Here is a 13,457-nt window from a genome sequence, read left to right on the forward strand (position 1 = left end):
ACTCAATAGTTCTGAGAAACAAGAAATTCCTAATCTCCGTCTGAAAATCCTCAAAGAACTTCTATTCTTTTCCCCTGCTATGGGAAATTTGGGGTGGCAAACTGCAGTGGACACCTAGTATCAGCAGTCGCTACTGAAGTCCCAAGGTCTTTGTGATGCCTCCCTTCCTTTGCAGGGGGCAGTAAGGGCTAGTGAGCCAAGTACTTCAGGGAAGGCTCACCTCAGTCCAAAAGGAAGATCACAGGGCGCAAGGACTGGGATATTCCCAACTATCACGATGCTTGTATCACCAACACTCCCACCATCAGCACCAATGATCTTTCGACTTGTGGCCAAAACCCAAGAACGGGGTAAGTTCAGAAACTTAGTCACTAGAGTTTGAGTCCCGTTAAGAGCCGGGAACATGTTCATTCATCCTTATATTCCTAGACCCAACACAGTGTCTTTGCATAGCTTGCAATCAATAAAAACATTTGTTGAAACAAACTGTTACCATGTAAAATGTCCGAGTCATCTTCAACAAAATCGATGTCTCTCAAGTCCCACTCTGCGTAATTGTCAAACTCCTGTTGGGGAAAAAGAATTCCCACCCCAAACTAATCAGCTTTGGGTAATACTTTTACAGTGGCCATGCATTAGACGTAAGCAGAAAATACACAGGTAAACACTCATTAAAAAGTACTGAAAGGGGTACGAGGCCAGCACACTGCACAAATAATAAGCCTCGGGGGGAAATCTGAGAGGCTTTCAGGCAGTAGTGACAGTGGAAATGAGAACTGTTACGAGTTTATGAGCAAAGCCAAAGCTACTGTTCTAAAAATTAAAAGTAGTCTGTTCATAAAGTAACCCCCAGGAAATCTAATTTTGAACAAATTTTCGGGTATGAAAATTGTCAACATCGATTCATTTACCTTTTAACTACCTTCCAAGGGCTCTATTTGTTCATCGATATTGCTTATACAGCTCAGTGGGAAGATCTGTTCACATTCTACTCAATGAGTACAATTCAATGGGTTAGCGTCCATGGGAAGCTCTATATCACTTGCCGTGGCCAGCAAAATTGTTTGTAGCTCATCAAACTTTCAACTTACTTCCAGGATTGTAACTGTGAATTAGCTGATAATTCAAGAGACTCGTGACTACATTCACAGCTTTTTATCTCCATGGCTGAACAAGGAACATGTAGTTTTTATATACATCTGTCACTCTTTACCTTATAAATACAGTACAGGGGTCAGCAAACTATAGCCTGTGGACCAGACCCAGCCCACTGCCTGTTTCTGTAAGAACAATTTACTGGAGCACAGGCAATGCTCATTTGTCGACATATTATTGATGCTGCTTTTGCATAATAACGGCAAAGTTTACTTGCAAAAGAGACTTTACGGTCCACAAAACCTAAAATATTTACCATCTGGCCCTTAATAAAAAAAGTTTGCCAGTCCCTGATATAGTACGACCTTGAAACTTGCTAGGCGCGGAAGAGAACCAGTCTAAAGATGCCCCATACCTACTATGAAAGTGGGAGCCAACACCAATGAGACTTACAACAGGTTCCTGTCTGAAGAACTTTTATTGTTCTACAAGTGAAAATGTTTACAAATGAGAAAAGGCACTCAAACCGAAGAAAATGTGGCGGCATAAAGCCCCGCCCAATTACGGTGCTTCGAAAATCTTTTTTTTTTTTTTCAGTCTGAAGGAACCTATAGGTAAGAGATACAAGCCTTGTCAGAAACAAAACAAGCTGTTCCTACCTCGATGAAATCTGCCCGCGCTGGCATGTACCCTGCCATGTCCCGAGACAGCAGAGAGTCAAAGGCAGGTCGGGGAGGGTCATCTGCAGCTGGAAGAATTTAAAGATTTTCCTTACTTACTTTATACAATATTGGCCTTAAAGAAGTGACACAGAAATAGTCCTCATTAACATTCTGAAATACTTCTGTTTGGACACAGTGTCTGTGAGAATACATAAAATTCAAAAGATTTTTGTAAAAATGAAAAAGACAAAGTATTATGGAAATAGGCTGATTTCTTAAAAAGGAAATCAAGACTTAAAGAATCCTTTAAGTAAATGTGGAAAAATTTGCTCTGCTTTTTGCTTTTAACCTGAGAAAAAATAAAGGATCTTTTCTTTCTTTCTTTCTTTCTTTCTTTTTTTTTAAAGATTTTATTTATTTATTTTTAGAGAGAAAGGGAAGGCGAGAAGGAGAGAAACATCAATGTGTGGTTGCCTCTTGTGAGTCCCCTGTTGGGAACTGGCCTGCAACCCAGGCATGTGCCTTGACTGGGAATCGAACCATGATCGTGTGGTTCGCAGGTCCATGCTCAATCCACTGAGCTACACCAGCCAGGGGATCTTTTCTTTAATACTACACAACATAAGTACTTTACCCTGTCTCCTTCAGCTCCTTTATGCTTTAGGGCCAATCTCAATTTACAAATGTCCTCCAACTGAGAGGCCAAAAACCAAAAACCAGAAACAAAACAACATGAACAAAAAAACCACTGGATCTGGAAGTTGTCTGGAATCGAGTCCTAGCTCTAACATTCACTAGTCCCCTAACTTCCCACTTAACCTTGCACAAATCATTGAACTCTTCTGAATCTGTTTCCTGTTGTGTGAAACAGAAGCCCTTGCTCTGCCTAGCTCACTGGGCTTCTATGAGGAACTAAAGGTCTAATGAATTTGGGAACAGAGCACTAATACCCAAAGTATGATCCAAATAGGTGTCATCAGGCTTTGAGTTAGTCAGCTATGAAACTGCTCCTAGAGAGTATGAGGAAAGGGAGGGAGGAAGGGAAAACATTCATATCCCATTACTTGTGCTCTGGGAGTCACTGAAGAAGGATGTCCGTTTATAATTCATCATGGTTTTGGTTATGTTTTGTTAGAAGACCCATGGGTCCCACAGCCACATGAGATTTAAAAAATAAAGTGTGCTATTACTGCCACAACCAAGTAAACAAAAATAACAAATTGCTTCTTGGAATTAACACTAAGATGATTAATAATTAATGATACTGAGTAAAACACTGGTATAATCATAAACACTTCCATAGAATTATAAAAAGCCTTGTGTTCACAATAGCATGGAAAGGCCGGTTCATTTTGCAATCTCACCCTACAGCGGCAGGCACCAAAGTTAACTAATACGTTATACTTAAAGAGTCTCACATGTAAGTACATATTGGATCCAGGCACCCTGACGTCCAGTACAGAACTCTGACCTCTGGGAGATGTTTCCTCCTTGCCCCACGATGGCTCTGACTCTCAATAATGGCCATGCCAACTCATTCTGTCTTTCATAGATTTGTTAGCTGTCCACGTCATCAAACCATTATTTATCTACTATGCAACAGGGCCCTAAGATGACCTAAGTATCTCTTAAAAGGGAGGCACTTACAGTGAAATGGAATGGCTGTGTCAGCAGCTTTTGCCTCCTCTGCTTGCTTCAGGTTCAGCAGGGTAGATGCAAATAAAGGGTTGTTGATGAAATGTTTCATATAGTGCTTCTCACACTCCTCCTTGGTCTTGGTACACATCTGATTGGCTACATCCTGCCTAGAGGAATGTGAGGAAAAGAGAAGGGAAAACTGCTTTTAACTACACACAGTGGTAAAAACAAGGTTTGTTCTCTCTAAATTTTAAGTCCCATCCATATAATGTCTGGAATTTGATACTTCCAAGCTGGCACCATGGAGCAGGACGATAAAGATAAATATAAGCCTAATATTGGTGTGATCTGATATTCCAAGATATAAAAACTATCTGAAAGGACTTTTCCTTTCCACCAAAAGAAGGGAAAAATTACTAGAAAACCTGTAATTACCTTGTGAGCCTGGCCCTAGGGAAAGAACTACTATAAATAATAGGCCACTTTGGAATGCTAAGAATGTCCATAAGTACAGTTTTATATTTGCATAATGTTTTATAGTTTACAAAACACTTCACATGAGCAAATATTTCTTTACTAGAGCTCTTTCAATAGGCCAAGCATCAACTAGAAACATTCACAATTTAATTTAAATTAATCCTACCATTAACTCTGTGGTGTAAGTACTACCTCAAAAATACAGGTGGAAAAAATGAGGCCTAAAGACATTAAGAAACTTGCTCAAGAATACAAAGCCTGTAAGTAAAAGAGCCAGAATCTGTTCTCAAGACTCCTGACTCTAAGCCCAGAGGATGAAGAGGCGGAGGTGAAATCTCCCAAAGCCCTTTCTCGACCTTTCTTTTCCACACACTTTGTCCTTCTCATGAGGCATAGTATGTTCTTATTTGTGTATTTCAATCATGTATGAATATATTTTGTATATACTGGTTCTGGCACAAATAATACCCCCTTTTAATTACAAAATCATAAACATGTAATTTTGTAGCATAACAATATCACACTCAAGCACACCGCATGACATTTTAGGTGAAATGTTCAAATGGCTGTCCATCTTGTGTGAGACATTCAGGTAGTCTACTGACCACACTCGAGTAGGCATTACTTCTGCTGGACCCTGTATATAACATACTTAAAAAGGTCTGTCTGGGAAAAGTCCAGCCATTGGTACTATAATGAGAAGAGTTTGTGTAACTTCAATGTAAAGTGGCAGCCAAGGAGAGTGGACTGGTGTGCACATGCATGAACAATGATAATTTCACTGTACTAGTAAGTGGGGGTGCTAGATTCCATTGAGTGAGCATGTGTACTGTGTGGCCGTCACATTCAAAATGAGTGACTTAGAGCAATGAATCTGCATCAAATTTTGCATTAAGCCTGAACATTCCTCTGCGGACTATTTGGATGCTTCAGAAGGCTTTTGGGGGTGATGCAATGAATGCAGCACAAATAAGTGTGGCACGAACACTTCAAAGATCATCGAGAATCTGTTGAAAGTGATCCACATTATGGAAGGCCTGAAATAAGCAGAACAGCTCAGAATGTTGAAAGTATAACAGGCTGCAATCAACAAATCAGTTGCACTGATCAGCAACTGACAGTGCAAGAACTAGAAGCTGACTGGGGATTCCAAACAGTTTCTGAGCTTTGATGCAGGATCTGGGCCTGAAACGCATCGTGGCAAAATTCATTTTGTAATAGACGATATTTTATGATGCTTCATAAATGCTGGATGAATAAATACAAGAAAAATGTGAACTGAACTCAACTCTCCTTCAGAACCTTCGACATAAGGGAGGCAGCAGAACATAGTCTATTAATATCAGGAACGATTACATGTACTAGGAAGGCAGAACAGAATGGAACTAGTTAAGACTCCTTCACTAACAAGCTATGTGATCATGAGAAACCATTTCAAGTCCCTTTCCTGAGCTTCAGATCCTTCGTGAACAAAATATATTTAACAATGCCTCTGCTATCTAGTTAACAAAACGATACCATTGGTGTCAAAGTACTGATAGAAATGAAAGTGGTGGTATTGTTACTAAAGTGCTGCCGCCACCTAGGGCAACAGCAATGACTGCTATCCAGTTCTGCCCAACTTGGACTCGGGCAGACACCTGAAAGCTAAAAGCAGGGAATGTGAACAGGAAGTCTGTCGAACTTGAATCTTGGGTAAGCTCTGGTCATTTGCCTAAAGTCTGATTCAGTTAAAAGATGAAGGCATGGCCAAGAAAAATGCACAAAATCAGAAAGGAGCAATGATTAATGAGTCTACACCTCCCCAATATTCAGGAGGGAATAACCAACCAACCTCCCTCCATCTGGGGCTATTGATACATCCAAAATGGTCTTTCAGGGTTGCCCAGTGAGAGACCACGAAACATCCCACATCCCCAGGAGGCATTCAGGAGGACTTGTCCCTAAGTCATGGGTCAATAGAAAAGCACCATATGATCTCCCTGCAACATATGGCCTCAAACTTCTCTTCCTGAGGCCCCTCCCTTTACTCTTCGAGAGCATTTTCTTCTCTAAGCCCACTGGGGCAGGAGAAACCCTAATACCAAGCTCTTACCAATTTCCAAAGCCACAGTCCATCACAGCTTCTAAAAGGGCCATTTCTTCTTGAGCAGTCCAGCTGGGGTCAAGAACAGGAAAATCTGAGGTCTAAGAAAGAAAAAAGTTTGCATAAGAACAGATACAGAAATGGAACCCAGCCCTGGCTGGTGTAGCTCAGTGGATTGAGCACGGGCCTGCGAACCAGACAATCGAGGTTTGATTCCCAGTCAGGGAACATACCAGGGTTGCAGGCTGGTTCCCTGCAGGCCAGTTCCCAGCAGGGGATGCACAAAAAAAAGGCAACCATACATTGATGTTTCTCTCCCTCTCTCCTTCCCTTCCCCTCTAAATGGAACCCAGAAACCTCAATTGTAATACTAATTAATGCCCTTCTCAAAACCTGTTCTCTTTCAATAACTATTCTCATTGTGGTCTACTGCCCTATTCCTATCTCCACAATCAAGGGTCTCCAATAAATATTACCACCCATACGTGCCATGTAACTCAAGCAGAAGTATATATGTATACAGATATATTTTTTTAACTCAGTACAAAGGGAGAGATGTTCTATTATGCTCCCATGTAGCTAAGAGTGGAATACAGATGTGTATACATTTATTTTTAAATTAATTTTCAAAAATATTTTATTTATTATTAGCGAGGAGGAAGGGTGGGAGAAAGGAGGAGAAACATTGATGTGAGAACCATTGATCGGTCCCCTGTCGTATGTGCCCTGCACCATGACTGGGTCCAAACCTACAACCCAGTCATGTGCCCTGACCAGGAATCAAACTGGAGACCTTTCACTTTGCAGGATGAGGCCCAATCAACTGAGCGACACCACCTGGGGCTATTTATTTATTTTTTAAATGGAAGAGTAAACCATACATTAAAAAAAAAAAAGTTGCTTATGGGGGAGGGAGGGAAGAACAGGTAGAAAGGACAAGGATAAAAGCCAGCCCTCTCTGAATAGTCCCTGTTTTACAGATTTGACTTTGAAACCAAATATACTGTATATAATTATTAAATTTGAAAAAATCGTAAGAATTAAAAGCAAAATGTAACATATAAATTAATTTTAAGGCATAGCCACACAACTATCTTAGTTGACGTTATAATAATTTGACTGCACATCTGTAGGATATAACGGTACCTTAAAAGTAAAAGGAAGTTCAGCCAAGATGGAGGTATAGGTGGAAACACTGTGCCTCCCTGCACAACGATAATTAACAACAACCAAGATTTAGAAACAAAAACACAACCAGAACATACAGAAAACTGAACTGTAGGAAAGTCCGACAACCATTTATCCAGACCGGTAAGAAGGGCAGAGTCCATGGCCAGTGGAGAGGGGTTGTGGCAGCGAAAAGTGGTGGCTAGCAGCCCCCGGACGCAGGGGGGAAACCAGCAGACCCAGTGAGGCATGCAAGGCCACTCGCTGACCGTGGACACACATTTGTGCTCAGATAAACCAGGCAAAAAACGGGTAGTGAGACAGACTGCCCAACCCAGGGCCCCAGAGATGGGAAATAAAGCCTAAAAGCACCAACTGAAAACACTTGTGGGAACTGGGGTTCCAGGAGACTCCCAGCCTCACAGGAGAGTTCGTTGGAGAGATGCACAGGGTCCTAAAATGTGCACAAGCCTACCCACCTGGGAACCAGCACCAGAAGGGCACAATTTGCTTGTGGAAAGCAGCAGAAGGGACTGAAATCCAAGAGAGAGAATGGAGCAAGTGCCATTGTTCGCTCTCTGACCCCACCACCACATACAGCGTCACAACCCAGCAATGTGGGTTGCCCTGCCCTGGTGAACACCTAAGGCTCTGCCCCTCGTACATAACAGGCATGACCTGACCAAAAAATTATGGCTCAAACAGAGGAACAAATCAAAGCCCCAGAGCCAATACTTTTAAGCAACCAAGAGATAGCCAACCTATCAGATGCACAGTTCAAAACACTGGTGATCAGGATGCTCACAGAACTAACTGATTTTGGTCACAAATTAGATGAAAAAATGAAGGCTACACTAAGCGAAAGGAAGGAAAATGCACAGGGAACCAAGAATGATGGAAAGAAAACTAGGACTCAGATCAATGGAGTGGACCAGAAGGAAGAAAAAACCAAACAAAAAGGAATGAAGAAACAAGAATTCAAAAAAGTGAGGAGAGGCTTAGGAACCTCCAGGACATCTTTAAATGTTGTTCCAACATCCGAATTAGAGGAGTACTAGGAGGGGAAGAGGAAAGAAACAAGTGGAAAACTTATTTGAACAAATGATAAAGGAGAACTTCCCCAATCTGGCAAAGGCAATAGACTTCCAGGAAGTTCAGGAAGCTCAGAGAGTCCCAAAGAAGTTGGACCCAAGAAGGAACACACCAAGGCACATCATAATTATATTAGTCAAGATTAAAATGAAGGAGAGAATCCTAGAAGCAGCAAGAGATAAGGGGACAGTCACCTACAAAGGACTTCCCATCAGACTGTCAGCTGATTTCTCAAAAGAGACCTTGCAGGCAAGAAGGGGCTGGAAAGAAGTATTCCAAGTCATGAAAGGCATGGACCTACATCCAAGATTGCTCTATCCAGCAAAGCTTTCATTTAGAATGGAAGGACAGATCAAGTGCTTCTCAGATAAGGTCAAGTTCAAGGAGTTCATCACCACCAAGCCCTTATTATATGAAATGTTAAAGGGACTTATCTAAGAAAAAGAAGATAAAAACATGAACAGTGAAAGGACAGCAAACTCACAGTTATTAACAACCACACCTAAAACAAAAGCAAACTAAGAGAACAGCTAGATCAGGAGCAGAACCATAGAAATGAAGATCACATGGAGGGTTAGCAACAGGGGAGTGGGAGGAGGAGAGAGGGGGACAAGGTATAGAGAACGAGCAGAATAGACAGTGGGAGGAAAATAGACAGGGGAGGGCAAGAGTAATGTGGGAAATGTAGAAGCTAAAGAACTTATGACACATGGCCATGAACTAAGGGGGGAATGTGGGTGGGAGGGGGTGTGCAGGGTGGAGGGGAATGAAGGGGGGGACATGGGACAATTGTAATGGCATAATCAATAAAATGTATTATTTTTAAAAAGTAAAAGGAACTGCCAAAGTAACCCTTAAACTATTTTTAGTGGTGTTTGTAGATACTGAGATCACTGCATGTGGATGTGTTGTGGGGAAAATAAATAATGGTCGGCATCATTGGGCAGTGGGATTTTAGATCTATGAAGTTATGTAAAACTCTTTAGTCTTGTATTTCAACGGAAAGTTTTAGTATAAATTCATGATGTATTTTGTCTTGAAAGAATCATTTCCTAACACTGTTCACTGAAAAGGTCTAGAAACAGTGACCCACCCTGCAGCAATAAGCACTTCTATCGCCTACTACGCAGTCTCTAAATACTATTTTCCACTAAAGGAACTAGGGCTCCTTGAAGAAAAAGCTGATTCCAGCTCTGGGTCAGGGAATGTACAAGACGAGACTGGAACGTTTCGTTATACTGGAAAGCAAAGAGGCTCTCAAAGACTATTAAATGTCATGTCAGAAGGATTCAGAGACTAACTTGTAGAGGCTCCCACTAACCAAAAATGGAACATTTTGAGCATTACAAAGGATAACAACTGCAAAGGTATGAAACACGTAAAGCATTATAAATATCTAGGGATGCCAGGAAACCAACTCGTATTTCAAAACAAGGAAAAAAAAAAAAAAGGAAATAAGCCCCTGCCGGTGTGGCTCAGGGGATTGGGTGCCAGTCTGTGAACCAAAGGGTTGCTGGTCTGATTCCAATTCCCAGTAGGGGCACATGCCTGGGTTGTGAGCAGGGTCCCTGGTGGGGGGTGCTTGAGAGGCAACCACACGTTGATGTTTCTCTCCCTCTCTCCCTTCCCTCCCCTCTGTCTAAAAAGAAATAAAATCTTTTTGCAAAAAAAAGGAATAATCAGGTATTTCCTGTAGAAATACAAGCAGGGAATAATCCTGCCTTTGCTGTAGAAACTTCACCTAAGGATGATCACACAGATAATGATATGAACGATCTTTTTTTATAGAATTTAAATCAAATTAAAGGAGTAACAGAATTAAAAAATAACTACTTTGTAATCCCCAATAAGTTAATAGAGCTAGACAATGATCATAAATATAATGTGGCCATTAAATCTAACTACCAAATTATAGGAAACACAGAAGACAGAGGAACATATTAGCAAAATTCGGTCTGTATTAACACATACTAAGACAACTCAACTGAAAAAATCAAATAAGCTATAAGGAGTGAGAGAAAGAGTGAGGGAAGGTGAGGGAGGAGGACCACCCACAGAATAGAAAATACATGAGGCAACTAACTGGAATGTATAGATCTTATTTATATCCTGATTAGAAGAAATTATAAAAGTTGAAAAAAACTTCATGCTCCCCACAGCACAGCTGAAGTAAAGACACTGGTCATTCCTCAGCTGATGAGGATGCAGGGCAATCAGTTCTCAGACACTGTGAGCAGGGGCGTAAAATGACGCAACCACTAAGGAAACTTTCTGAAAGTTTCTTAAAAGTTAATCATTTGTTCTATGACCCAGCAATTCCATTCCTAAGTATTTAAGAAAAATGAAAATATAGATCCACAGAAAGCAAACAAGAATGTTCATAGCAGCTTTATTCATAATATTAAAAAACTAGCCAAAGCCCAGGTGTCCATCAACAGAATGGATAAACAAACTGTGTTATATTCTTACCACGAAATAGTTCACAGTAACAAAATGAAATGAACTATACAACATGGATAAATCTCAAAAACATGCTAAATGCCCTGGCTGGTGTAGCTCAGTGGATTGAGCACGGGCCTGCAAAGCAAAGGGTCACTGGTTCCAGTCCCAGTCAGGGCACATGCCTGGGTTGCAGGCCAGGTCCCGAGTAGGGGACACATGAGAGGCAACCACACATTGATGTTCCTTTCCAACTCTTTTTCCTTCCCTTCCCCTTTCTCTAAAAATAAATAAATATTTAAAAAAACATGCTGAGTTAAAAAAAAACACAAAAGTACAGACCGTATGAATCCATTTATATGTAGTTATAAAATATGCAAGACTGATCTATGGTAATAAAAATCAGAATAGTGATTTTTCATAGGTGGAGAATGAAGTAGAGATTTTTTTTAAATAACCTTTTATGAACTGATTGGGGAAATGTGAAAAGTGACTTGAATTACTTCTAAATTTTAGGGAAGTCTAATAAAGCATTTATAGATAAAATAATATCTGGAAGATTTGCTTTAGTGATCTGAAGGGTTGGGGACTTAGATTAATAGGCCATGAGTTGATCATTTTAAGAGCTAGTAACAAGTACATGGGAATTTATTATACTAGGTATCATAGTTGGTTAAAGTGGGGGCTCTTGGTGAGCTTCTCCCAGAATTCACATCCTTGTGTGGCCCCTTCCAATACGGGTTGGACCTGTGACTTGCTTAAGAAGGCCTAGCAGCTTCTACTTTTGTGCTCTTAGGATTCCTGAGTCACATCAGAAATAGCCTCTTTGCTGGAAAGACCATGTGGAAAGGTAACTTGGGGAAGGAGAGGTCCTAAGACTACTGGAGAAGAACCAAGGCCTCATGCAGTTATGACATTCTAGCCACCTCCCAACCAGTCCACGCCATCCCCCAGAGGTGCAGGGTGTGTGAAAAAAATCCCCCTGGACTTCCAGCTCCAGCACCAGAACTGACCGTTATCCTAACCATGCCCCATCTAACCCGAATTCCTGACCCACAAAACTGTGGGAGATAGTATGGCTGCTATTTTAAGCCACAAAAGTTTGCAGTAGCTGTTAGATAGCAATAGATAAGTGTGACACTGTTCTATTTTAGTACATGCTTGAAATTTTCTAAGTTTTTAAAAAAGTGACATAAGAGGTCTTCAGATTACCTAGGCATTTAGAAATGGTTATATCTTTTGTTAATGACAAAAAGACTGTGGTGATTTGTGAAATTACACTACTAATAATCAATACATGTTTATGAGCACATTCTATAAACATGCTTAGCACATGGGGTTGAATAAAACCAGAGAGAAACTTATGGGTCTATGTCTACATTAAATTCATATAATTGCTCAATCTGGCTAGTGCCAAAAATATATGTAAATATGACAACTCGTAGTTGAAGAGCCTGTGTTATTTCTAAAACTGTATTTCAGAATATTAATTGGCTCTCATCAACTCTACTGTGAGATAAATGAGAAAGACTTTGCACTTCAAAAATAAAATAGACATAACAGTTTTCCTTGAAGTTTTATCAATGTTAACTTAATTTCCAGACCCCACTATAGCCCTACTGAACCAAAACCTCTAACAGCAGGGCTCAGACATTTCCATTTTTAAGAAGCTCCCCATGTAATCCTTCTGCACTAAAGTTTAAGAATCCCTGATATAAAGGCTGTGGCAGAAAGTGGTGCCTTGATTTGTTCAAGGTTCTAAGAATTATAAGATAGAAATAGACATAGGACTCAGAAATCTTAATGCACCGCCCACCACAGCATGAGTAACTGCCAAAAATACAGCACCGTGAGATGACAGAAGTTCCAAAAACCACTTAAAGTTTTCTGAGGCTTCACATGCAAAATAAATAAAATAAAATATAAATCTAGTTTGAGTTGCTTCATGTGCAGAGAGCCAAATTTTGGTCATCATTCCTACTGAAGGAGATTATTCCTTCCCTTATCTAGGAGTAGATAAGTCTGGCAGAAAATATTAGCAACCTCCAAAAGCTCCCCAAAAGTAAAGAGAGAGAATTTTAAAATGTGTGTGTATGGATGTTGAATATTTGAGAAAGGATGATGTAATCAGAAGAATGAAGTGGACCTGGAGTGAAACTTAGTACCTTCAGCATTATGCAGAAGACTCTGTGCCCGGAACAGCTAGAGAACTCCTGGTCAGCTTCTCTACAGCAGATGACCGTCAACCTATTGAACTTATACCTAATATCCTTAAAGGAATTCTTTTCACAGTTCAAATGAATAAATGTGTGTTATGGCTCTAGGCATTCTTGTGTGAATTTGGGAACAAATAAACCAGCTTTCTGAAGATCTGATAACCTTGATGAAATGCCCTCAAAGCTATAGCTACTTGGACCACACTTGCTTCATTTTGCAATTAACAAAAGGGGGAAAATGTATTGATAGGAAAAGATATTCCACGTTACCAGAGAAATACCGGTTATGAGTTACCACTATACACCCATTAGAACGGCCAAAATCCAGAACAGACAACACCAAATGCCGAGGAGAATGCGGAGCCACGGGCGCTCTCATTCACTGGTGGTGGGAATGCAAAACGGCACAGCCACTTTGGAAGACGGCCTGGCACTTTCTTACAGAACTAAACATACTCTTCCCGTGCGATCCAGCAACTGAGTTCCTTGGTATTTACCCAAAGGAGTTGAAAACCTGTCCACACAAAAAACTGCACGTGGATGTTTAGAGCAGCTTTATTCATAATTGCCAAACCTCGGAAGCAA

General features: G+C 40.6%; 1 protein-coding gene across 3 annotated transcripts in view; it reads right to left on the reverse strand.

Annotated features, from left to right (window-relative positions):
* Positions 1-13,457, reverse strand: part of TADA2A (transcriptional adaptor 2A) — a 48,373-nt gene that overhangs the window by 23,835 nt on the left and 11,081 nt on the right. For all 3 annotated transcript variants that reach the window (XM_037163626.2, XM_037163625.2, XM_037163627.2), the window contains exons 5-8: positions 5,968-6,059; positions 3,405-3,562; positions 1,755-1,843; positions 494-566 (exon numbers count right to left, since the gene is read on the reverse strand). In XM_037163626.2, coding sequence (XP_037019521.1) covers positions 494-566; positions 1,755-1,843; positions 3,405-3,562; positions 5,968-6,059 — 412 coding nt within the window. The remainder of the gene's footprint in view (positions 1-493; positions 567-1,754; positions 1,844-3,404; positions 3,563-5,967; positions 6,060-13,457) is intronic.

The sequence above is a fragment of the Artibeus jamaicensis genome, unplaced genomic scaffold (assembly GCF_021234435.1).
Source record: "Artibeus jamaicensis isolate MK-2021 breed Jamaican fruit bat unplaced genomic scaffold, CSHL_Jam_final contig_1998, whole genome shotgun sequence".
In the NCBI taxonomy this organism is placed as follows: Eukaryota; Metazoa; Chordata; class Mammalia; order Chiroptera; family Phyllostomidae; genus Artibeus; species Artibeus jamaicensis.